The sequence below is a fragment of the Mobula hypostoma genome, unplaced genomic scaffold (genome assembly GCF_963921235.1).
Source record: "Mobula hypostoma unplaced genomic scaffold, sMobHyp1.1 scaffold_36, whole genome shotgun sequence".
Classification (NCBI taxonomy): domain Eukaryota; kingdom Metazoa; phylum Chordata; class Chondrichthyes; order Myliobatiformes; family Myliobatidae; genus Mobula; species Mobula hypostoma.
The window spans coordinates 3,492,371-3,518,474 of record NW_026948187.1 but is presented as its reverse complement, the minus strand read 5'-3'; the positions used below and the strand labels follow the sequence as shown (position 1 = coordinate 3,518,474).

General features: G+C 42.6%; 1 protein-coding gene and 1 long non-coding RNA gene across 6 annotated transcripts in view; one reads left to right on the top strand and one right to left on the bottom strand.

Moving 5' to 3' along the window:
* LOC134341674 (uncharacterized) overlaps positions 1-15,683 on the top strand; it is a 45,025-nt gene extending 29,342 nt beyond the window's left edge. Inside the window, exons 2-6 of one of the 2 annotated variants that reach the window (XR_010016835.1) lie at positions 5,228-5,349; positions 5,752-5,895; positions 11,432-11,544; positions 11,858-11,949; positions 15,100-15,683. This is a non-coding gene — a long non-coding RNA (uncharacterized LOC134341674). Of the gene's footprint in view, positions 1-5,227; positions 5,350-5,751; positions 5,896-11,431; positions 11,950-15,099 lie in introns of both variants that reach the window. The other variant, XR_010016834.1, reaches the window with a different exon arrangement.
* The window catches only part of LOC134341648 (NACHT, LRR and PYD domains-containing protein 3-like), a 48,219-nt gene extending 23,324 nt beyond the window's left edge, over positions 1-24,895 (bottom strand). Inside the window, exons 1-2 of one of the 4 annotated variants that reach the window (XM_063039543.1) lie at positions 16,845-16,931; positions 14,267-14,406 (exon numbers count right to left, since the gene is read on the bottom strand). Coding sequence is in view for 1 of the 4 variants with exons in the window: in XM_063039542.1 (XP_062895612.1) it covers positions 16,845-16,948 (104 nt within the window). In the remaining 3 variants the exon portion in view is untranslated. Of the gene's footprint in view, positions 1-11,423; positions 11,546-14,266; positions 14,407-16,844; positions 17,267-24,754 lie in introns of those variants that run through there. The other 3 variants (XM_063039544.1, XM_063039542.1, XM_063039545.1) reach the window with 3 other exon arrangements.
* Between the last annotated feature and the right edge of the window lie 1,209 nt (positions 24,896-26,104).

Sequence of the window (26,104 nt, the reverse complement as noted above, 5' to 3'; positions counted from 1 at the left end):
CCAGGACAGAAACAGACTCTCCAATGCACATCTCGGCCAGTGCCTCAGGATTCCCACAACAGAATACAGGCCCGACATCAGAAGGATTACCTCATCTCGTCACTGTCACTTCTCTCACTGATTGGTGAGTGAATCAATTTATTTTTTCCATTTGTCAATCTTATTGCAGTATAATAATATTACAACAACAATAATACTGATAATTTCATTTATAGCTACACTTCATACTTCAAATGCTACATAGCTTAATAAAAAAAAGAACAAATAGATTAAATGAAAGAACGGAAACAGGGTCAAAGACAGTACTACTAAAACTCTTTGTATGGAAGAGATGTGGGGGCGGGGGGGTGGAGAGGGGGGAGAGATCCCAGATGAGTTCTCAATATGACAGCTGACAATTGTGATAGCTACAGTCATTATTAAATGGTTGGTTTTGGACTTATTTTGTTTAAAGAGTGCATTTTTTTGGTGTGACCCACAACACAGCCTTTGAGAATCCCAGGCCTAAATTATTACTACAACCACTACCATCACTACTACTGCTACTAATAATAATAATGGTAATAGCACCAACAACAACATCTGCCTATAAAACAACTTACTGGCACAGTGAAAAAAAACCCTGGATGTTTTGGCTCTTGGCTTGGCATGCTTGACATAATTTGGCCCTTGTGGAAAACTAATTGGGGAACCCTGGACTAGCGGAATAAAGTTTTGGCAGACTAGAAGGGCTGAATGGCCTGTTTTCTGTGCTGTAGTGTTCTATGGTTCTATCTATGCCAGAGCCTGTGCATAGATAGTTCCACAGTGTTTCTATTACCCGAGTGAAGAAATTTCTCCTCATTTTGTTGCTGTTCAGTGACTGATTTGGAACTAGACTGCCTAGCGAAGTATTCTGCAGACATGCTCCTATGCGGGACTCCAAAATGTATAAACATTTTAATGAGGTCCTTTCCGGCTTCTAAACATTCAGCCCACTTCGTCTCTCACAATACGCCAATGAGACTTCCAGTAATTACATTCCAAATCCTTCATTACATCATTTCCCTATCTGCGGGGTATCGCCCTTTTGAGACAATAATATCAGAATTTACTGCACACTTGAAATGTGATCTAATCAAAAGCTCTGTATGATTGTATCCTGATTGCCTGTGACGTGTGCACTGGAACGCAGGTTCATTCTGACAGGATTGTCACCTGGCCTTTTGCCATTTCAATAAGCATTCACCAGTTCTCTTGCTCATTTTTCTTCCTGTTAGTCAAGATTTTGCTTACTTGGATTATTTCCCAATGCCTGATAGTATTGTAGCAACTCATGATGAAAAATTAACCAACCAACACGTTTTGGGAAGAGATGAGAAACAGGAGTACCTGTTGTAAACCATTATGTGAAAAGATCACACTGATAGTGAAACATTAACCTCCCGACACGTTTTGGGAAGAGGATAGAAACAAGTTGCAAACCCACATGGCCACTTGGAGAACTTGAAGAAAACACAGCAGATGCCTCACCTTCACAGGTCTGTGTTACAGCATTGTTGTGCTGTTGTTTTACCATATTGTTAGTGGTCTTGCTCCCAAACATTTAAATTGGAACGACTTTAGATTTGCTACTCTCAGACATAAGGAAGAACCCTGCTTAGGAGGAGATCACTGAGTCTTCAATGATGTCAATACAATCCATGTTAATCCAAATCCCCTGATGACCACATCACTGTTCTCCCCAACGCCACCAGATTCTTCGGTATTTCAAACCTTCCACTTTGTACTTATTTAATGACTCTAACTCTACAGCAGTATGTGGTAGAGAATTCCCAACACCCTTATTCGAGGCCAGTCATTAATCTGCTCTACCTTCCCACTTCAGATATTCATCAATTTCAGCTGATATTTTATAATATCGTGCCGTGTTTTGTCCGTTACACCAGCAGGAATTCACTGCTCTTTTCATTTATGTCATGGGTAACTGCTTGGATTGCAATCACAGCTTCCGAATGTCCTGCACATAACTGGACCCATGAAGACAACATGGCCTCCTGGAGCAGTGTCTATCGACAAAGAAACACATGTCCTCCCTCTTGTTAATGAATTTAACAATCGGACCCAAATCCTACTGTCCCCTTCACCCTTGTATAATTTGTTTGGGCTCGGCCCTGAGGAACCGCAAGGTGGAGATATTAGTGCCCAACAGTGGTTAGTGAGTATCGTTTGGTTGGCCAGAAAGGCTCAGAATTGTCTTATATTGTCGATCCAATCCTGCTCTTCTGTCTGGACATTGCTAAATTATACGCTACATTTCGCATTCCTTGGCTGTGGTTTGTCACCTCAATCCCTCAATAGACAATAGACGATAAGTGCAGGAGTAGGCCATTTGGCCCTTCGAGCCAGCACCGCAGCTCTCTGTGATCATGGCTGATCATCCACTATCAGTATCCAGTTCCTGCCTTATCCCCATAACCTTTGATTCCGCTATCTTTAATAGCTCTATCCATCTCTTTCTTGAAAGCATCCACAGACTTGGCCTCCACAGCCTTTTGGGGCAGAGCATTCCATACACCCACCACTCTCTGGGTGAAAAAGTTTTTCCTCAACTCTGTTCTAAATGGCCTACCCCTTATTCTTAAACTGTGGCCTCTGGTTCTGGACTCACCCATCAGCGGGAACATGCTTCCTGCCTCCAGCGTGTCCAATCCCTTAATAATGTTATATGTTTCAATAAGATCCCCTCTCAGCCTTCTAAATTCCAGAGTATACAAGCCCAGTCGCTCCAATCTTTCAACATATGACAGTCCCGCCACCCCGGGAATTAACCTTGTGAACCTACGCTGCACTCCCTCAATAGCAAGAATGTCCTTCCTCAAATTTGGAGACCAAAACTGCACAGAGTACTCCAGGTGTGGTCTCACCAGGGCCCTGTACAGCTGCAGAAGGACCTCTTTGCTTTTATACTCAATTCCCCTTGTTATGGAGGCCAGCATGCCATTAGCTTTCTTCACTGCCTGTTGTACATGCATGCTTGCTTTCGGTGACTGATGTACAAGAACACCTAGATCTCATCGTACTTCCCCTTTTCCGAACTTGATTCCATTTAGGTAATAATCTACCTTCCTGTTCTTACCAAAGTGGATAAACTCACATTTATCCACATTAAACTGCATCTGCCATGCATCTGCCCACTCACCCAGCCTGTCCCAATCACCCTGCATTCTCATAACATCCTCCTCACATTTCACACTGCCACCCAGCTTTGTGTCATTGGCAAATTTGCTACTGTTACTTTTAATTCCCTCATCTAAATCATTAATATATATTGTAAACAGCTGCAGTCCCAGCACTGAACCCTGCAGTACCCCACTGGTCACCGCCTGCCGTTCCGAAAGGGACCCGTTAATTGCTACTCTTTGTTTTCTGTCAGCCAGCCAATTTTCAATCCACATCAGTACTCTGCCCCCAATACCATGTGCCCTAATTTTGCCCACTAATCTCCTATGTGGGACTTTATCAAAGGCTTTCTGAAAGTCCAGGTACACTACATAGAGTGGCTCTCCCTTATCCATTTTCATAGTTACATCCTCAAAAAATTCCAGAAGATTAGTCAAGCACAATTTCCCCTTCGTAAATCCATGCTGACTTGGACCGATCCCATTACTGCTATCCAGATGTGTCGTAATTTCATCTTTTGTAATTGACCCCTGCATCTTTCCCACCTCCGACGTCAGGCTAACTGGTCTATAATTCCCTGTTTTCTCTCTTCCTCCCTCCTTGAAGAGAGGGACAACATTAGCCACCCTCCAATCCACAGGAATTGATCCTGAATCTATAGAACATTGGAAAATGATTACCAATGCGTCTACGATTTCTAAAGCCACCTCCTTAAGTACCCTGGGATGCAGACTATCAGGTCCCGGGGACTTATCAGCCTTCAGACCCAACAGCCTATCCAACACCATTTCCTGCCTAATATAAATTTCCTTCAATTCATCCATTACCCTAGGTCCTTTGACCACTATTATATCTGGGAGATTGCGGCATTCAGACCTGACCTGCAAAGGGTTGTTACCCTTTCAACTTTGTACCCTGGTGCTAGCTCTCCTGCAGTTCATGATACTTCCTGCATTTGCTGTTGTCCAGTGAATGGATGGTTCTGGGATTCTCCATGGGAGCTGTTCGGCTGTACCTCTGCTTAACAACCTACTAGGCTTACTGGACTAACTTGAATATTGAAAAGCCAAGTATAAACAATTGTCAATACTTGGCAATTTTCCTCAAATCGTGCATTTCTCATAAAAGAATCAGCGGAGGATGAGTGCTCTGGTAATGGAACCAATAAATGAAATAAGCAGATAAAAACCAATTCACTGGTCTGTAGAAAAAGCAGATTTATTCCATCCTCATGTTTTAGGATCTATAATAGTGAAAAAGAGAGTGAATTGCGTTTGAAGTTTCAAACACAACTTGCGACTTGTGCGATTCTCACAGCTATGGAAACATATGCACCATAATATTTAATTTGGAGCTGCTTCATGTGCAAATATGCACAATGGTGCTTGTCGTTTCCATCTACAATCTTACATGCAAGGTTTCAAAAGTAAATTGTGGACATTCACTAAGAATATAGTATGTTGCTCATGCTAATGAATTGGCAATGTGATACAATAATTGAAATCAGCTCACAGCACATAGTTTCACCAATGAATTAGCTACGAAAGAAGAGCCCCAGACATGAGACTAATCTCTTGACACCATTTGTAATATGTCCTCCTAGAAATGACTTAGTGATACATTTAATACAAGGGTATTTAGAAAGGAGAAATGAGGCCGATCTTGCATGCAGTGCCACATCGCACAAACGTATAAATGAAACAAATTTCCAGCTGCCGCCACTCTCCTGGGCCCTGGTCTCAGTGATCCCAGAAACTGAGATCAGTGCAGAAGGGTGAACCAACCTCCTGCCACTGGAAACACTGGCGTGTGGAGATGGTCTGGGCTGTCCTGTCCTTAAAAATCCGTAGCTCTGGCTCAACGTTCAGAACTGCAAAGGAGGGGGGACTATTTCATTAATATTTCCAAAAACAGTGGGTGTGGGAGTAATATAGTAATAAGCAATTTTGTTAATTATAATCATGGAAGAACACTGCTCATTCCTTTAAGAATCAATCTGTCACATATCCATTGTCTATTCGATAATTTAGTAATTTCTGACCGTTATTGTTCAATTACTTTTCAGTGCCTTGATAGTGTGAGCAGACAGTGATGGAGAGGAACGTGATGGATGACTTCTCTCAGTATATTACCTCATGTGTACCCTCCTGATTCTGATCCCAGCAAGTCAGCATTATGGTTGCAGAGGTAAATTAACACACACCAAGTAAATTTCAGCTCCGTTTGGAAAGCATTAACCAAGCTCACATCTACCTCCTGGGCTCAGTGGTTGCTCGGAAACAACCTGTTCCCTGCAACTTGGACTTTTGGAGTAAATTTGTCCGTTTACTCACTTTTCTTATGTCAACGTCTGGTTACACTGACTATGCTTCTTTCGGCCCTTCTATCTGAAGCATAGCAAGCTCAGGCCCGATATGATATTATGCTTGAGTCGGATTATACTTTTCGCACCACAACTCGTTTATTACCCACAGCAAGCTCCAGCTGATAGGGGAAAGGGTTACTGTAACATCACTGGCCTCCAGACACCAGTAGTATGCACATTGTTTGCTAAGTATTCAATTCTTTTTCTCTTGTTATTTCCCACAGATACTGATCGTACATGTTCAAACTCTACCTGGGCTGAAATTGGCAACAAGGACGTGATGAAGCAAATCTGCTCCTGATTATTGCGTTCAAGGACTGTCGTTCAGCAGGCCCATGAACTTGCTCTTCTGAGACAAGTTGTTCAAGGTAACAACTGCAGTTCTATAACTAGCTAAATCTGTCCCTGAGCTAAAAAGAGTAATGCTCACATTTCAGTTTCTGCATCTCAGTGATATTTCTTTCCTCGATGATGCATTTGATTCCGTTATTGTTTTACCAATCTCTCAACTAGTTGAAGATGTTTATTTTTTTATATAAGCTCTGTAAGTAACTGCTGCTCAAGACAAATAAATGTAAAGAACATGAGCCACATCATCCCACAACACGCTCCCATTGACAAGGCACGCTGATTTTTTTTCCTGCTTCCTTGTTTCCAGACATTCTCCTAGTGAAATAATTTGGTCTACAATATTCAGTGTAAGTATCCTGTCTTTGAAAAGGAACCATACGTTCGAACCTGGATGCAACCTATTGATACAGCTAGAGAGAAGGGAAGTTAGCAGCTATATTTCATTCAGAACTTGAGATTTGGTTTGCCACCCAAAACACTCAAAAACTTCTACAAATGTAACGTGGACAGCATTCTGACAGGCTGCATCACTGTCTGCTATTGGGGGAGGTGGGAGAAGGTGGGTCCACTGCACAGGACCAAAATCAGTTGCAGAAACTTGTAAAATTAGTCTGCTCTATCATAGGCACCAGCCTCAGCAGTATCCAATACATCTTCAATGCATGGTACCCTAGGAAGGTGGCATCCATCATTAAGGAACCCCGTCACCCAGGATCTGTCCCTTTCACATTGTTGTCATCAGAAAGGAGGTACAGAAGTCTGAAGGCACACATTCAGCGATTCAGGAACAGCCTCTTCCCCTCTGCTATCCAATTTCTGAATGGCACTGAGCCATTTACACTACAAATTTCAACTGGACTATTTAATAGACATACATATACTGACTGGAATTCAGTATTTTTTTTTCTCTATATTTTTTGGAATGTACTGTTATGGGCATCATATAAAAGTGCTTGGGTAAACAAGGTCTAATTGGGGATACTCAACATGGCTTTGCCCGTGGCAGATTACATCCAACAAATTTTACGGATGCTTTTGAAGCTGTTACCAAGAAGTTTGATGAAGGGAAAGCTGAATGTTGTCTGCATGATCTATGACAAAATACCCCATGGGAGGTTGGTCCAAAAGGGATATGTTATTTGGCATTCAGGATGAAGCAGTCAACTGGATTCAATGTTGGCTTAGTGAGAGAAGTCAGTATATAGTGTCACTTTCTAGTCCAGTGTTATGCAGGCATCGGTGCTGGGTCTGTTGTTGTTTAGCGTCTATATGAATGACTGAATAATAACGGGGCAAACAGAATCAAAAACTTGTGGATGACATCAAGATTAGGGATGGAGTGGACAGTGCAGAAAGCGATCAAAGCTTGTAAGATGATCGAGACCATCTGGGAAAATGGGCTGAAAAATAACAAGTGGAGCTTAACATAGAAAATTTCAAGGTGCTGCACTCTGACAGGAAAGCCAGGCTAAAACATACACAGGGGACTGAGGTCACAAATATCACAAGTGACCTGACTTGGTCCAACCAAGCACAGTTCACTGCCAAGAAGGCCCACCAGCGCCTTTACTTCCTGAGGAAACTAAAGAAATTCGGCCTGTTCCCTAAAACCCTCACGAATTTTTATAGATGCACCGTAGAAAGCATTCTTCCAGGGTGCATCACAACCTGGTCTGGAAGTTGTCCTGTTCAAGACCAGAAGAAGCTGCAGAAGATCATGAACACAGCCCAGCACATCACACAAACCAATCTTCCGTCCTTGGACTCACTTCACACCGCACACTGTCGGAGCAGTGCTGCCAGGATAATCACGGACACGACCCACCCAGCCAACACGCTTTTCATCCCTGTTCCCTCCGGGAGAAGGATCAGGAGCTTGAAGACTCGTACAGCCAGATTTGGGAACAGCTTCTTTCCAACTGTGATAAGACTGCTGAACGGATCCTGATCCAGATCTGGGCCGTACCCTCCAAATATCTGGACCTGCATCTCCGTTTTTTGCACTACCTTACTCTCCATTTTTCTATTTTCTATTTATGATTTATAATTTAAATTTTTAATATTTACTATCGATTTGTAATCCAGGGAGCGGGAAGCGCAGAATCAAATATCGCTGTGATGATTGTACGTTCTGGTATCAATTGTTTGGCGACAATAAGGTAGAAAGTATATTACTGGAGAAGGTTATCAAGATTTGTGCCAGAAGAATCAGATTGTTTGTGATGTATCCCATGTAACTCTGGATGCAGTGAAGCCCCTTCAAGGTGCAACAAACCTGGTTACTGATCATATATAGACTCAACTACAAAGGAAACACATAAGATTGAGATTTGTGCCACACAGTCTACATGATTAATAACCATGATTGGCACAAATTTATTATAACTTGATCCCTATCAGGTACCAAACTGGGTATCAGGAGGGCAGACAGAAGAATGGCTTGAAGACAAGGTACCCTTATGTCACATTACACGTCTTACACTAACCAACAGTGCACTGGGTAAAGATGGTGATTATAAACAACACACATCAAAGTTGCTGGTGAACGCAGCAGGCCAGGCAGCATCTATAGGAAGAGGCGCAGTCGACGTTTCAGGCCGAGACCCTTCGTCAGGACTAACTGAAGGAAGAGTGAGTAAGGGATTTGAAAGTTGGAGGGGGAGGGGGAGATCCAAAATGATAGGAGAAGACAGGAGGGGGAGGGATGGAGCCAAGAGCTGGACAGGTGATTGGCAAAGGGGATATGAGAGGATCATGGGACAGGAGGTCCCGGGAGAAAGTCAAGGGGGTGGGGGGAACCAGAGGATGTGCAAGGGGTATAGTCAGAGGGACAGAGGGAGAACAAGGAGAGTGAGAGAAAGAATGTGTGTATAAAAATAAATAACGGATAAGGTACGAGGGGGAGGTGGGGCATTGGCGGAAGTTGGAGAAGTCGATGTTCATGCCATCAGGTTGGAGGCTACCCAGACGGAATATAAGGTGTTGTTCCTCCAACCTGAGTGTGGCTTCATCTTTACAGTAGAGGAGGCCGTGGATAGACATGTCAGAATGGGAATGGGATGTGGAATGTCACTGACCTCTACCTTGCCGAGGCACAGCGACAACTCGCGGATACCTCCTCTTATTTACCCCTCGATCATGACCCCACTAAGGAGCACCAGGCCATTGTCTCCCACACCATCACCGACTTTATCCGCTCAGGGGATCTCCCACCCACTGCTACCAACCTTATAGTTCCCACACCTCGCACTTCCCGTTTCTACCTCCTACAAAAGATCCACAAGCCTGCCTGTCCTGGACGAAGGGTCTCGGCCTGAAACGTCGACTGCGCCTCTTCCTATAGATGCTGCCTGGCCTGCTGCGTTCACCAGCAACTTTGATGTGTGTTGCTTGAATTTCCAGCATCTGCAGAATCCCTGTTGTTTGGTGATTATAAAGGCAGGTTTTATGTTGCTGCAAAGTTCCACATTCCACAATGGGAATAATGTAACCTGCCCTTTGAAAGGGATTCACATTGTCGTCAAGTGTCAGGAAAACACTTGTAGATTCACTACTAATGAGAATTGTTTATCGTCTATTCTGCCCGTGAATAATCAAGTCTTTCTTGCTATATGCATCGGTGGGACAGTCATATTACATATCAACAGCAGGCACGAGTCTTCCAAGGACTGGAAACAGCGTCCTCTGAAGTAAATTTTACCTCTATCTGTATATAATGTGATCATAGCACACCTGCTGGGTGTCTACGGATAGTCAATAGAATGAGTTGGAGGTTAATGATCCTAAGATTAACATCCTTGGATCAAGGTGAGGGCGATGTTGGCCAGACAGAACTACAAGAGAAAACCCTACATCAGACTACTTTTTGATGATTACAACAAATATACACTCAATTCTAATCTAAAAGCTCCAAAAACCTGAGCCCCTGTTCCTCTCTCTGAAACTGGATTGTTAACTTCCTCACCAGGAGACCACAGTGTGTGGATCAGAAATAGCTTCTCTTCCTTCCTGACAGTCAACACTGGTGCCCCTCGAGGATACGCGCTTAGCCCACTGCTCCACTCTCACTCCACCCATGACTGTGTGGCTAGGCACAGCTCAGAGGACAACCAGAAGTTTGCCAATGACACAACTATTGCTGGTAGAATTCCAGATGGTGATAAGGAGGTGTACAGCTGTGAGATAGATCAGCTGGGTTCCAGTGGCGTCATCCTCCAGAATGGCAGCTTAAATTAATAGCTCCTCCAGAAAATCGCAGATTTTGCCCCATTAATCCATCAAATATAAGATCATTCAAAAATATCTGAATTGATGGGGGGGGAGGTAAGAATGGGGAAAAAGAAAGGAGATTTCAAAAAAGCATCACTGCGGAGCCTATGGAAGAGAGACGTACAACGAGCGGCTCTCCTACACGGGTGCGTGGTGGCGAAGCTGACGTGGGGCCTCGTTCAGGCGAAGCGGTAAATATGATAAAGATTCTGGAAGAGATAAGGGAAGTCCAAAAAGACATAAAACAACAACTAAATGATATAAAGTCAGAGCTCGCCAACGTCCATCAGAAAATAGTGATGGCAGAGACTCGAATTGAGAAGGTGGAAGATCGCACGCAAAACGTGGTACAGATACTAAGTAAGATGATAGAAATATTAAATCAACAGGAAAGTAAATTGCTTGACCCGGAGGGAAGATCGCAACGGAAAAATAGCAGGATTTATAATGTTCCCGAAGGAGCGGAGTGGTTGTCAATGATGGAGTTTGTAGAAAAGGTGCTGCGGGAAGCGCTGGAGATTCCCCCGACTATGGAGATTGAAATTAAGAGGGCGCATTGTGCACTCGTCCCGATGTTTTCCAGAGACAGAGAAAGTAAGTCGCGGTCAACAGTACTTAGATTCCTTCGATTCAAGAGAAAGGTGGAGATTCTACGAAGGGCCTGGGGAAAGAAGAGTTTATTTTGGAAAGGGAATTTAATATATTTCGATCAAGATTAGTCCCCAGTGGTCCTACAGAAACAGAAGGAATATTCTGAAGTGAAACGAATATTAAAGCAAGAAAAGATTGAATTCCAAACCCCATACCCTGCTAAACTGAGGGTGTTTTGTGAAGAAGGGATACAGCTACATCAGACGGTGGAAGAAGCGACTACAGACATGAACAACAGAGGGTTGCTCGTTAGCGTGGTCAGACCGAGGGAAAGTCTGGCTGAGCAGTTATCCCGATCTGCTTGGGAAATAGTAAGAGTATCAAGAAAGCAGGGGACGGGAGGAGGACGAGAGAAGGATATTAAGAAGAGACTGTGAGTTCTCTGAGGGCAGCCCTCACCTCCTCCAGAAGAGCCATAAGGTTTGGCTAACTTTAAAAGTACTGATAAACTAAACGGAGGCAAAAATAGACGGTGATATACCTATCTCGAGAAATATGTATTATAATGTGGATTTTATATTGCTATTTTTTTTTATTCATTCATTCACTCCTTTTTCCCCACCTGAATGAGAATATATACATGGGAGGAATACACAGGGAAATGGACATAAATTGTTTTACTTACTTTTATAGGTACTGCAGTGGGGGCCCTCAACTCACAGGTAGGAGGGTCTATCCCCCACGGCTAGAAGTTTCTTCTAGAACAACACTGGGCTGTGCTAGAGACCCCAGCCTTGGAATCACACGTTCGTCACCTTTTTTTATTATTCGCATTTCTTGGCTCTATTTGTTCAGGGAGTAGATCGATTAAGTTATATTCTACAAATTTCAATGATATACTAACAGATAAATACACATGGCTAAGGACAAAGGAAAATTCATTTCTTGTAATGTCAATGGGCTGTTAAATCCAATCATACGAAGTAAAATTCTATCAAAAATGAAAAAAAGAGCAAGCCCAGGTAGTATATTCACAGGAAACTCGTTTAAGTGATAATGAGCATGGAAAAGTAAAGAGAATGGGCTTCACTAATTTGTTTTTCTGCTCATATAAATCAGGGCATAGAAGAGGAGTTGCTATTCTCATCTCAAGCAAGCTAAATCTTGAAAAAGCATTCAAAATGGGAGATAAGGAGTGCAGATATATTCTGGTAAGGAGGAATATAGACAGAAATCCAGTTACTTTATTAAACACATACGTGCCTCCAGGAAGTGATATTAGTTTCTTTCAGGAAATTATTAATATTATGGTAACGGAAGCAGAAGGTCTCTTGATATGTGGGGGAGATTTAAATTTACAATTACAACAAAAGTTAGACTCTTCCTATAGAAAAACTTATGAAACAAAGTCCTTACATAAGAAAGTTAACACACTTTTTGAGGATGTTGGTCTAATTGGTATATGGAAGGACCTTTTCCCGAACAGAAGGTATTAAACTCATTATTCTGCCCCCCATTCTGTATATACAAGAATAGACTATTTCATAACATTTGGAAAAAGATAAAGACAAAATAATCACCTGTGGAATTGGGACAATAGATGTAAGTGACCATGCACCTATATATTTATCTGTTGATTTTGATCTACAACCAAAGAATACTATTTGGAAACTAAATTCAAGTCTACTCAATGATCCCTATTTTAAGGAATAAATTAAAAAAGAAATTGGTGTTTACTTAGAATTCAATGATAATGGAGAGGTTTCACCTCCCATTCTATGGGATACTCTGAAGGCTCTCTTAAGAGGGAAAATTATAGCCATATCTTCATATAAGAAAAAAATAAGGAATAAAACATTGGAGGGATTACAAAATAAGCTCAAGGAACTAGAAGAAAAACACAAATTGAGTTTGGCACAGGACACACTAGAGGAAATTTAAAAAATTAGGAATGGAATTAATAGTTTGGCTACACAAGAAATTAGAAAAAAAATGTTTCTGAAACAAAGACCGTATGAAAGTGGATCTAAATTTATGAAAGTACTGGCGTGGAAACTGGAAAAAAAGATAGCAGAAAATACAATTCATAGAATTAGGGATCCAAGAACAAAAGTGATAAAAAAATAAGCTAACTGCAATTAAAGAAGCTTTTGAAATGTTTTACAAAACTCTATATTCCAAAGTTCCAGGGGGAAGCATAACCCGAATTGACACCCTCTTGAATTCTTTAGAGTTACCCACTTTAAGCAAAGAACAAAATAGAATGATGACTGCTGACGTAACTGAAGCTGAACTAAAAACTGCAATTAGTAGGCTTAAATTAAGCAAGTCACCAGGATCAGATGGATATACGGCAGAGTGGTATAAAGAATTTAGAGATGTGTTAATTCCAGTTTTACTCCCCACACTGAACTGGGCTCTAAGAAAGGCGCAGATGCCACCCAGCAGGAAGGAGGATATAATCTCAGCTGTACCGAAAAAAATGGAATAAAATGGAATGTGAGTCATTTAGACCAATATCTGTTCTTAATGTGGATTATAGAATATTTACCTCCATCACGGCCAAACGATTAGAATAGTTTCTACGCACACTGATACATAATGATCAGACGGGTTTCATACAACAACGCCAATCACAAGACAATATACAAAGGACACTTCACATTATGGATCATATGAAAAATGAAATTTAAGCAATTGTGATAAGTGTGTATGCTGAAAAGACATTTGATTCAGTTAATTGGAATTTTCTTTACAGAGATTTACATAGATTTGGTCTACATGACACAATTATTAAAACTATACAGGCACGATATGACAATCCTACTGCTAGGATTAAAATCAATGGATATTTACCTAATAGTTTTACGTTAGAAAGGGGCACAAAACAGGGTTGTGCATGGTCACAGCTACTCTTCGCATTATATCTGGAACCATTAGCTCAACACATCAGACAAAATGAAGATATTAGGGGAATTACTATTAAAGGGACAGAGCATAAATTGGCCTGTTACGCGGATGACATTTTGATCTATCTAGGTCAACCAACATACTCTTCACCTAAATTGATGCAATCCTATGAACAATATGGCCAATTATCAGGATACGAGAGCAACGTAGATAAAATCCAACTACTTTCATATAACTATAGCCCACCAAGAGAAATTGAAAGTAGATATCCTTAGGCATGGCAAACAGAGTCCATCAAATATTTGGGCATCGTTATGCCAAAAGATTTGGCAAAGTTATCAGAATGCAATTATCAGCCTATATATAAAAAAATTAAGGAAGATATAACAAGATGGAACCTAATTCCTTTCCTTGGTCTCAGTTCAAGGATTGAATCTATTAAAATGAATATACTGCCCAGATGACTATATCCCTTTCAGACCCTACCAATATACATTAACCAAAATCAATTCAATGAATGGAACAAGATGCTATCAAGATATATATGGCAAGGTAAAAGGCCTAGAGTTTGTCGCAAAACTTTGCAATTAGCCAAAGAAAAGGGGGGATGGTGCCTACCTTCTCTTAGAGATTATTATTTTGCAGCACAGTTGAGAGCTGTGATATGCTGGTGCAACCCATCATATGGCGATCAATGGAAAAACATTGAGGAGAGGATACTTTCCATCCCCATACAGGCAATCTTGGCTGCTGATAACCTACAAAGTTACATAAATATTATTGATAACCCATGGGTGAAATGGACTCTTAAAATATGGAAAACTATTATAAAAGAATATAAACTAGAGAGAGAGACATTGCAATTCTTAAGTGGTGTGCATATGACTCAGATTTTACGCAAAATAAACTGGATGCTAGATTTAAGGACTAGACAGCTAAAGAAATAACAGCTATTTGCAATATAATGAAAGAAGGAACACTGTTCAGTTTTGAAATGGTCAAACAGAAACACTTATTAGAAAAACAAGACTTTTATCGGTATTTACAGATGCGACAGTATTTTAATAGGACGGTTAAAAATGTAACCAAGGCAAGGTCATGTCTGATAGAGCTATTTAGAAAATCACACAATTCAGACAATGGTAGTAGAATCATTTCAAGCGTGTATAAGAGTTTCTCAAATCTTAAAACACATTTGACTTCATACATTAAAACAAAATGGGAGAAGGAAGGAGGGATAATAATATCTGAGGAAGAATGGACACTAATATGGAGGTATTAATGGAAGAGTACCAATACTGGCTGGTTACCTGATTTTATTTACTGTTTATTTATTTTATTTGTTGTTTTAAAGCATTGAGTATGAGAGTCACAAACTCATTTTCACTGTATTGGTGCATGACAAATTGTACTATGAAATGACAATAAAGATATTTCATTTCATTTCACAGAAATGGAGGGAGTTCGGGTGGAAAAACTTGATAAGATATTTTATTACACCCTCTCAGAAATCCCATTATGATAGTAACCTCCCTGTTTGCTGGAGAAATTGTGGAAATCAAAATGCAAACCAATACCATATTTTTTGGGAATGTCCCGTTATCAAATACTAGTGGAGTGGGATGCATAATGCCTTACAAGACATCTTTAAATGTGAAATAACCTTAGAGAGTAAGGCCATATATTTTGGGTATATACCTCAAGAATGATTGAAATGAGATAAGTATTTAATGAATGTACTGCTGGTGGCTGGTAAAAAGACCCTTACCAGAAAGTGGTTGTCACAGGAGATCCCAGCTTTAAATGTATGGATGGAAATTACAATGGACATTTACAAAATAGAGAAGATAACAGCATTTGATTCATACAGAGAAAAATGGTTTAACTACATAACACCTCATAGGCCTGATTTTATTCTCGCAAGTCAATGAATATGTTGTTAAAAAAAAGATCACTCCCTATTCTGTACATAATTTTCTTATTTTGATTATTCTTTCTTTCCTGTCTATAAGTGTATACCTCATAAATATTATGTGGAGATTTGTAACAAATATGATTATTTGATATATATATATATATATATATATATATATATATATATATATATATAGTATCTGAAATAGATTTTATGGAAATGTTTCTTTGATGGTGAACTTCAATAAAAAATAAATTACAAAAAAGAGATAGATCAGCTGATTGAACGGTACCAAAACAACAACCTTGCACTCAAATCGGTAAGACCAAGGAATTGATTGTGGATTTCAGGAAGGGGAGGTAGAGGGAAGAGCAGTGGAAGGGTGAGCAAGCAGCTTCAAGTTTCAGTTTGTCAACATCTTTGAAGATCTACGCTGGGCCTAACATATGGATACAATTACAAATAGCATGACAGCCGCTATATTTCATCAGGAGGTTTATGCAATCCTGGACGTTACCAGACTCTAGAAAATGTTAATGGATGTAACACAAAACAACAAGTTTCACAACATATGCCAGTGCTATTCAGTGCTGATTCAGTTCTCGGGACCGTTTTTTGGGAGGGTCTAAGACCAGAGGGCACAGCCTCAGAATGGAGGGACGTCCTTTCAGTGCGGAGATGAGGATGAATTTCCTCACCCAGAGATGATGAATCTGTGGAATGCTTTGCCACAGGCAGCTGTGGAGGCCAAGGCTTAATGTGTATTTAAGGCAGAGTTTGATAGATTCTTGATTAGTCTGGGAATGAAGTGATATGGGGAGAAGGAAAATTAGATCAGCTACGATGTAATGGCAGAGCAGACTCAATGGGCCAAATAGCCTAATTCTGGTCCTCTGTCTTATGGGGTAGATCTGGGGTAGCTTGTTTGCAGGATGTTCAGGGACGGTTAAGTCCTGTGGGGCCCTGGTCAACTTTTTAAATTACAATAAGTTTGGGAGGCGGGATCTGGCTCCTGTTATCCTCCCACTGCAGTGGGCGGCGGCAACACTATAACGAGGAAGAATCAGGAATCACAGGCTGTACAAAACGAGAGTGTGTGTCAGATCTGTATCTGATTGCCTTGCCTGAACGGGCCGAGAAGGCAGAAACTCATACAAGTGGAGCTGCGTCCGGAAAATACAATTTCTCCGTTTTAAAGTGCTCTTTCCGTTCGGTGAATTGAACTGGGGACACTGCCCAATATCAGACCAGCAACACTCCGCGACAGGCGCAAATACTCACCGGTGAGCCGGGAGCCTCTCTCGACGGACGAAAACTTTCCCCAAACTCCGGACCGAGGTAACACTGAAGTGAATGCGGAAGGACGGAAGGAAACGGCCGCCCATCCGGAGGTCAGCGCATGCGCAGCATGATATCGGCGACTGTTTGCTTCTCGGCGCAACAGAGCTGCAGTAGGTGCCGTCTCACTGGCTCTTCACTGAACCCTGGAGCACCGATTGTTATTGCTATTAATTGATCATTGCCCGATGTCAGTCACGAATCATGTAGGCGTCCTTTTATGACAAACAACAACCGATATCAGCACCGATCCCTGCAGAATTCCACCAGTCAGAGAGGCAATCATCTGCTGCCACTATTTGCCTTCATCCTCTATGCCAATGTCTACTCCCATTTACTACCTCACCTTGAATGCCAAGAGAATAAAATTTATTGGTGAACATCCTATGTGGTACCTTGTCGACTGCCTTGCTAAAGTCCATGTAGAAAATATCCAGTGCCTTGCCTTCATCAACTTTCCTAGTAACATTCCTTGTAAGTTCTTCGAAAAACTCAATAGATTGTCTAGAACACACAAAGTCATGTTGGATATTCCTAATCAGTCCTATTTATTTAAGTACTCCTATATCCCGTCCTTCCAATGTCTTCCCATGTCTGATATCAAGTGCACCGGCCTATAATTTCCTGGTTCAATTTTGGAGCCTTTTTCAAACAGTGGAATGAAATTATCTATCCTCCAATCCTCTGGTACCTGTCCTGTCTTTCAGCATAATATAAACATATCGGCTACATCCCTGCAATTTCGCTTCTATCAGGGTCCGAGGGCTGAACTTCTCAGTCGCTGGGGATTTATGCACTCGCATTTGCCCAATATGCCAAACATCCATGGCCTCACTTCTATAGATTATTTTCTCGAGTGAACGCAGAAACAAAAATCCACTTCAGAACTCCTCCATCTTTGTTGGCTCCATGCATATATTACCATTCTGATCATCCAGATGTTCGATTGTGTCCCCTGCAATCCTTTTGCTCTTAAAATATCTGTATAATCCCTCACCTTGTCTGCTAGGACAACCTTAGGCCACCCTATAGCCTGCATGGTTTCTTTCCTGAATGTTATCTTGCATTTTCTCAACTCCAGAAGTACCTCATTTTTTCCTACCTGCCTACACCTGTTATGCACCTTTTTTTTTCTATACCAGGACCTCAATATCTCTTGAAAAACTGGCATATTTATCTTTTATTCGGACAGGCACATTGAAGTCTACAAATTTCATCTTTCAATGTCTCCCACTTACCAAGTACTCATTTGCCAGAATATAGCCAACCCTGCTGCGTTCACCAGCAACTTTGATGTGTGTTGCTTGAATTTCCAGCATCTGCAGAATTCCTGTTGTTGGTCCTTTTTGATGCCATCAGAATATGTCTTTGCCCAATTTAGAATCTCACCCCACGGAACAGAGCTATCCTTGTCCACACTTCCTTTCAATCTGATGACATTGTGATCACCAGAAGCAAAAAGCTTCCATACACAGACTTCTGTTACGTGTGTCCTGTCTCAGCCCCTAATGGGAGATCAAGTATCACACTTGAGTCTTTGGGACTTCAATGTACTGATTAACGAGACTTTCCTGAAGACATTTGTCAAATACATGAGTACATCTACTCAATATACAGTATGAGAGTTCCAGTCCGTGTATGGAAGGTTAAAATCAAATTATAACAAATTATGTTTCTTGCAATATTCTCTGACATCTACTAATTTGTTCCTCTAAATCCCACAGACTCTTGAGTGGTCTACATGATTGACTCATTAACATGTTCAAACAATTTTTATTTCTCCGGTCTACCCATAAAGCCTCACTAGATGAGTTCTGTCATAAGTCCCTACTGCACACCGTGACATTTTCCCTGAGGAGTGAAGCCATCCCTAGCCCTTTAATCCCTCACACTCTGTTGTGTGTAAAACAATGGAACCCCAGAATATCGAACTGCCAGTCCTCTGCAAGCCAGTCTCAATAATGGTGCCAATGTCATAATTCCTTGTGTTGATCCATGATCCAAGCTCATCTGCCTTTCTTTCAATACTTGTTGCATTGAAATATAAGCAGCTCAGAACATTAATCACAACATGGCTAACCTTCGATTCCTGACTCTGTCTGAGGTCTTAAGAACATCTGTTTGAGAAACTTGGATAGGTAATGGATGGGAGGGGATGGAGGACAGGTCAATAAGCTCGACGGATTAACAGTTCGACAGGGAGACCAGGACCCGTGCACCGTGAAACTCCTGGTGTGTGAAAGGGAGAATAGGAATCATTCGCAGTAAAGCAGCCGGTGTGGGATATGGAGACCAGGAATGGTGCACGATAAGATTCAAAGACCGGGAATTGTTTGCGGAAAAATCCCCGTGCGGGATTGGAGACCGGGAAACATGCGTGTAAACGCCCCAGCTGTGGAATATCAAGACCGGGAACCACAATCTCACCGTGGATTTGTTCTCCGACTTGTGATCAGCCATGACGAACATCCTTGCCATTGTGGATGAATAAATATTTAATCCGACAATTCTGGCCTCCCTCACTCGTCCTTGCCTCCTCACCACCGCTCTCCACCCTGCTCTCTTCTCCCTGATTCTCCCTCACCCCTCCCAACTCACCTCACTCGTCACCCGTAGACCTCGCCGTCCATTCTCATCATCCCCCCGGTACTCACCTTCCTACCCCTCCGCACCCACACCTTCACTTGTTCTGCCTCAGTCCCGTCTCCTTCATTGCTCTGTCATTGATGTCATTCTCACTCACCCGTCTTTCCTCGCCGCCCAACTCGGTCACCTTTCCTCCTCACTGTACAGCCCATCACCCTCCCTCCTCACCACCCATCTCACTCATCCCTCTATCCTTGTCAACCTAGTCACACCCTTCCTTACTCCCTGCCCCTCTCACTCACACATTCCTCCTCGACGCCTCCTGTGCACCCTCCTTCGACATCCCACTCACTCACCACTTCCTTGAGACCATTTATTCCAACTTCCCCTCCTACTCTCCCTAACCCTATCTCCTGCTCCCTGTCACTCCCTCACTCTCCCCACTATTTACTCCTTCTGCGCTCTCGCTCATCTCTCTCTGCCTCTTTCCTTCATCCTCTCCCCCATTCCACTTCCGTCTCTCTACGGGTCCCATTACCCTCTCACCATCCATCCATCCCTCTCACTCACTTTTTCTCAGCCTCTCAGTTACTCTCCCCACTCTCCCTTTTTGTTCCTCTCTCTCTGCCCCTCCATTCCCTTTCCATACCTCTCCCCCTCTGCGTCCCCTCGCCCCTCTTTATAGACCTCTCTCACCCTGCTTTACTCTCCCCACCTCACTCCCCCTCTTTATCCCTCTCCCCCTTCTTTCCCTCCATACGTATCACTCTTACTCCCCCTCTCTCTGTTCCTCCCTCCCCCTCACTTGCCTCTCCCCTCATTCTCCATCTCTCACTCCCCCGTCTCCCCCTCTCTCTCCTTCTCCCACACAATTTCAACTTCCCCCCTCCACCTTTCACACACTCACTCTGCCCTTCCCCTTCCCCTGATCACCCCATCACTCTCCTCCTTACTGTGTGAATCATTCAACTTTTCATATTTATCAAAAGTTCCTGTGAAAAGAAAGGACGGGGATGAAAAGGCACGAAAACATGAGATAGCCAGGAGGTGATAAACTTGGTCAAGAAGGAAAAGGAAACGTATGTAATGCTTCAGAAGTTAGGATCAAACAAAACACATGAGGAGTATAAAGACACCAGAAAATAACTAAAAAAAGGGAATTATGAAAGCCAAGGGGGGTCATGAAAAATTATTGGCAAGTTGGATTAAGGTGAATCCTAAGGCAGTCAATACATTTATCAAGAGCAGGGGGGAAACGTAATGCATTTTCTTCAGTAATCAGCTCGTATCACATTAGGCTGCCACCATCTCCAGCATTCAGAAAACTGCATGTTGTATTATATCAAAGAACACCTCACAAATACCTTCTTTGGAAAGGATCTCTAATTTAGTAGATGACCTGCAGCATCATTGTGCCTATTTTAAACACAGAAAAATAGCAACTTTGTCTCACAAATTGGTGGATGTAAAACAGTTCCACAAAATGGCAGCCTCCATCTCCAAGCACGTGGCAGGAGCAAAGATCCGTCCGCTTCCACTGTCCCTGACCCATTCGACTTCAACACTTTCTTCCAGACTTTAAATTTACCATCATTAACAAATTAACTATAATGAGTGAAATTGTTCCCAGTTATCACCGTCATTCTGCATTGATATAGAATTACAGTGCAGCAGCGTGACCAAATATGATGCAGATCCAGAGTCAACTGCTGAGATATTTATCAAATTAACATTAAACAGACAGGCTGCAACAGGGACAGCAGTAAACAGTCCAGATGTACCAAAATCATAACACAGCCAAACGGGTTCTCGCTCTGCATAACCTCACCCCTGAGATAATGAATCTGATTACTGGGGTCCCATTCTGCGCCCTATCCTGGGGCACTGATGGGATTACTGGTGTCTGAGACCGAGCCCTACTTGGGTCTTTGAATAGCATTACCGTGTGCCATTCTGCACACCATCTTGGGACACTCTTGGCATGACTAGAGACCCTTACTGAAACTAATCCTGGGGCACTCATGAGATCGTGGGAAAATGTTTGTGTTTCCATCGATTTCGGGAGAGAGAGGATGTGGTGGATGCTATCGTCACACAGAGTTACAAGGGATTTCAGCCACCCCAGAACAACAGGAGTTGTATTCTATGAATGTTTCGGAGATGGGGTCATTTTTGCTGCAGTTGGAAGTTTCCACATCCCTTGAAAGGCTAACAATGATACCAGTGCCCAAGAAGAGCAGTGTGAGTTGCATTAAAGACTACCGTCCACAGCAATCACAACTACTGTGATGAAATGCTTTGAGAGGTTTGCGATGGCTAGAATTAGCTCTTCTCTCAGCAACGACCTGGGCCTATTCTAATTTGCTTGTATCCATAATAGGTCACAATGCGATCTCTTCGGCTCCTCGCGCAGCTTTGGATAACCTTGACAATACGAATACTTACATCAGACCGCTGTTTCTCGACTAGAGTTCAGCATTTGACGCAATTATTCCTACAGTTCTGAACAAAAATCTCAACCCCGTGGGACTTTCTACCTCCCTCTGCAACTGGATCCTCCATTTCCTCACTGGAAAACCACAATCTGTGCGGGTCGGAAATAATGCCTGCACATCGCTGACAATCAATACTGGTGCACCTCAAGGATATGTGCTTCGCCCACTGCTCTACTCTCTCTGCACCCATGCCTGTGCGACTCGGCACTGCTCCAATGCCAGTGACAAATTTGCTAATGACACCGCTATTGTTGACAGATTTTCAGATGGCGAGAAGGCAAACAGGAGTGAGATATATCACCTAGATGAGTGGTGCTGCAGCAACAACGTTGCACTCAACGTCGGGAAGACCAACGCACTAATTGTGCACTTCTGAATGAGTAAGATGAGGGCACACACACACCAATCATCATTGATCAGTCAGCAGTGGAAAAAGTGAGCAACTTCATGTTCCTGTGTGTCAGCATCTCTGAGGATCTATCCAGGGCCCAACACATCGATGCAGTTACAAAGAATGCACGGCAGAGACTATATTTCATTAAGAGTTTGATGAGACTTGAGATGTGACCAAAGACTTGGAGAGTTCTACAGTTGTAACATAAGAATTGTTCTAACTGGCTGCACATCGCTTGACATGGTGGGGTGGGGGAAGTGGAGAAGCTACTACACAGGATCGAAATTCTCCCAGGAAAGTTGAGAATTCAGTCAGATCCATCATGGGCAGTAGCCTCCGTAGCATCCAGGACATCATCATGGAGCGATGCCTCAAAACGGCAGCATCAATCATTAAGGATCTGTTCACCAAGGAGATGCCCTCTTCTCATTGGTATCACCAGGAAGGTGGTACAGGAGATTGAGGTCACACACTCAACGAATCAGGAACCGCTCCCTTCCCTTTGCCATCCGATTTCTGAATTGACATGGAACCCATGATCCTACTTCACTGAAATTATTTTTGCAATACTTATTTAATTTAACGTTCAGTAACAGATACTTACTGTAATGCAGTTTTTTTCTATTATTATATATTGCATTGTACTGCTGTCGTAATGCCAACAATGTTCACGACCTATGCCTGCGATATGACATCCAGATCTGATGACTCTTCAGGGATTAATTCCGATTGGTCCATCGGGCCGAAGATCCAGTTCCTGTGTTCTTCTCTGTTCCCCAATAACAAACTGTGCAGATAGACGGACAAAGATGACATTCCCCATCCCTGGGACCCAATCACAGCCACCGTGGGACAGTAATGCCACTGCTCAGTTCGTTGGAGATGGGAAACCATCTTTCTCGTTTCACTTTCCACAGAGCCGGACACTGGGCCTTGCCGATTTGGGGCTGTGTTCATAGGGATATCCGAGGCTTTTTGAAGCAGACTCACTCCAATGCCCTGAGAGGACACTTACAGTGTGGAAGGTGCTACAGCAGCCCCGGTGACATCAGATCTTAGACTCCAGACACTGGGCATTGGGCAACAGCACAACTACGCAATTTCGTATTTCAGAACTTCTCCCCCATTTCAAACCTTTCACGGTTAATTTCTCCCCAGAGCAGTGAAAGTATAATGTGCAAGAACGTTTTTAGTCAGTTACCAGACTGAAACAACATGACACTTACTGCTCTGGGAGAAAGAACAGTTAATTTACAGAATTAAAAAATATATAGTTTAGTATAATTTAGCAAGACATTTGGCAAAGTCCCACATGGGAGACTTTAGTCAAGAAGGTTCAGGGGTTTGGCATTTTGGCATTCAGGATGAGGTGGTAAATTGGCTTCGACATTGGTTTCGCGGGAGAAGCCAGTAAGCGGTGGAAGATGCTTTGACTCCCTGACTGGAGACCAGTGACTTGTGGGATGCAGCGAGGTTTGGTGCTGGGTTCATTGTTGCTTATCGTCTCTGTCAACGATCTGGATGATTTACTGCAATGTTTGGTTTTGGCTCAACAGTAGGTTATTTGCCTTGGTCCGTACTCATTAAATTAGATTACAGTAACTCTGTAGTCAGAGCTTTTCTTGTGAACATACCAGGCAGAAATTGGCCACTCAGCCCATCGAGCCTCCTGCCTTACACAGTGAAATAATGGCTGTCATTCCACAATGCCGCCTGCCGCTTTCTGTAACTGATCACAACTTCCACCCCCCTCCCCGCCACACACACACACACACACACACACACTGTTTGCTGTGTATTGAGGCCTTGAACAAAATCAACATCTTTACGTCTAAAGGATGTTGAGGAAAGCACCTTGAAAGACCAACAATAAACACAGTCACGAAGAGAAAAACGACATGCATTCATCTGAAATGACAAGATTTTGAAACAGAAGCCGTGTTGGCTAAACAGCTTATCGCATGCTTGCTTTGAAATCGTAACCCTTGATTCGAGAAGTTTTTAACCTTGACATAAATTGTGGAAAATCTCAACCGTGCAGACAGGAAACTACAAGAACACAAATACCACGACCACCAGAAGAGTCAAAATAGAGCAAATAACTTCTTGCAATACACACAAATGCTGGAGGAACTCAGAAGGCCAGGCAGCATCTAAGAAAGGAGTCCTGCCGAAGGATTTCAGCCCAAAACATCGACTGTTCACTCTTTTCCTAGAAGCTGCCTGGCCTGCTGAGTTCCTCCAATATTTTGTGTATGTTTCTTGGATTTCCAGCATCTGCAACATTTTCTCGTTTGTGAAAACTTTCTTGATCACTGATCCAAAACATAGGCAACGTGTCGACTGGAAATAAATATCAGAAGCTGAATTATTCTCACCTTAATTCATCAAGAATGCTCAGTCTTTGTGTGGGTATACTTTCAAGTCGTTTTCTTCTATCTTCATACCAGATAATCAGGCGAGGGTCATTTAGTAGTTATGGGTGAGGAGCTGGGATGGCTGTTCTGTGAGACTCACAGTGCGATTTTCTGTGTGTAAGCTGCTGTCTGTTTGCAGAGCAGATTCCGACTCGCAGACATTCCTCAGAGCAGGGAGCGGCTTCTCTGCTGAAACCAAACCAACCAGTTCCACATTTCACGCTCACTTTCAACCGTGAACAAAGCTAATTTAATACTGTATTTAAATACTTCTGTTACAGGGGAAAAAATCAATAGAAATATAAAGATATAGAAAGGAAAGTTCACCAGTGTCTGCAGTCTGAATGTCTACTTGTTAAAATTGCTATCAGATTTTGACAGTTTCCAGAGTTGTATTTTACCTTAAATACCCATCATTTGTACAAGTATCTGTATATATACAAATAGCTTTCACAATGTTGCATCCAGATATAATCATATGGTCTGACACCAGTAGTGAAGTGGTTATTAGTGAACTCACAGTCTCCTGGGAAAACACGTCGATGAAGCCCATGAGCGCAAGTTAACCAAGTATGCAGAATTAAGATCAGAGTGCAGAGACAGAGGGTGGAAGGTCTCATGCTATGCATTCGAAGTAGGCTGCCGTGGGTTTATTGCGTTCACTCTCCAGAAGTGGCTGCGTGACCTTGGCTTCATTAGAAGAGAGATCAAGGCAACCAGCAGGGCTGTAGCTGAGGCAGCAGAGAAAGGATCAGCATGGGTATGGACCAACTGTGTCCAGAGGGGCAGATTGTCGGACAGTGTATCCATCTTTTGCAAACCTTCAGTAGTTGCATAGACACCTGAAGAGCAGACTATCTGTTGGATGGAAGTCACCAACAACTGTGATAGAGGCAGATGCCAAGTTTTTAAGCTCACCAGTGGGAGGTGATGCTTTAGCATTGCTGGCCCACCACCTCGAGGGAGTCTTGATTATAAGCGGGCCGAAACTCCTGAAGACAGGTGGCAGATCAACTGATGAATCCACTGGTGACAGCACAGGACAGTTAACATGTTAGTCCACGTGTATTTTGTAACTATATATATGTGTGTGTGTGTGTGTGTGTGTGTGATTTAATTAAATAAGTCAATCAGGGGACGGGGAGGGGAAACATCCTTGGGAAGAGAGATCGTGCATAGGAGAAGGAGAAGGTGGAGAGAGAAGTGGATACCGAGTGTGAGAGCATTGGGACTGAGAGGGGAGCGTGGGAGAGGGGAAGTGGGAGTGGAATTTGATCTGCATTCACTCTATCCTATTAGTTAGTTTCTGAT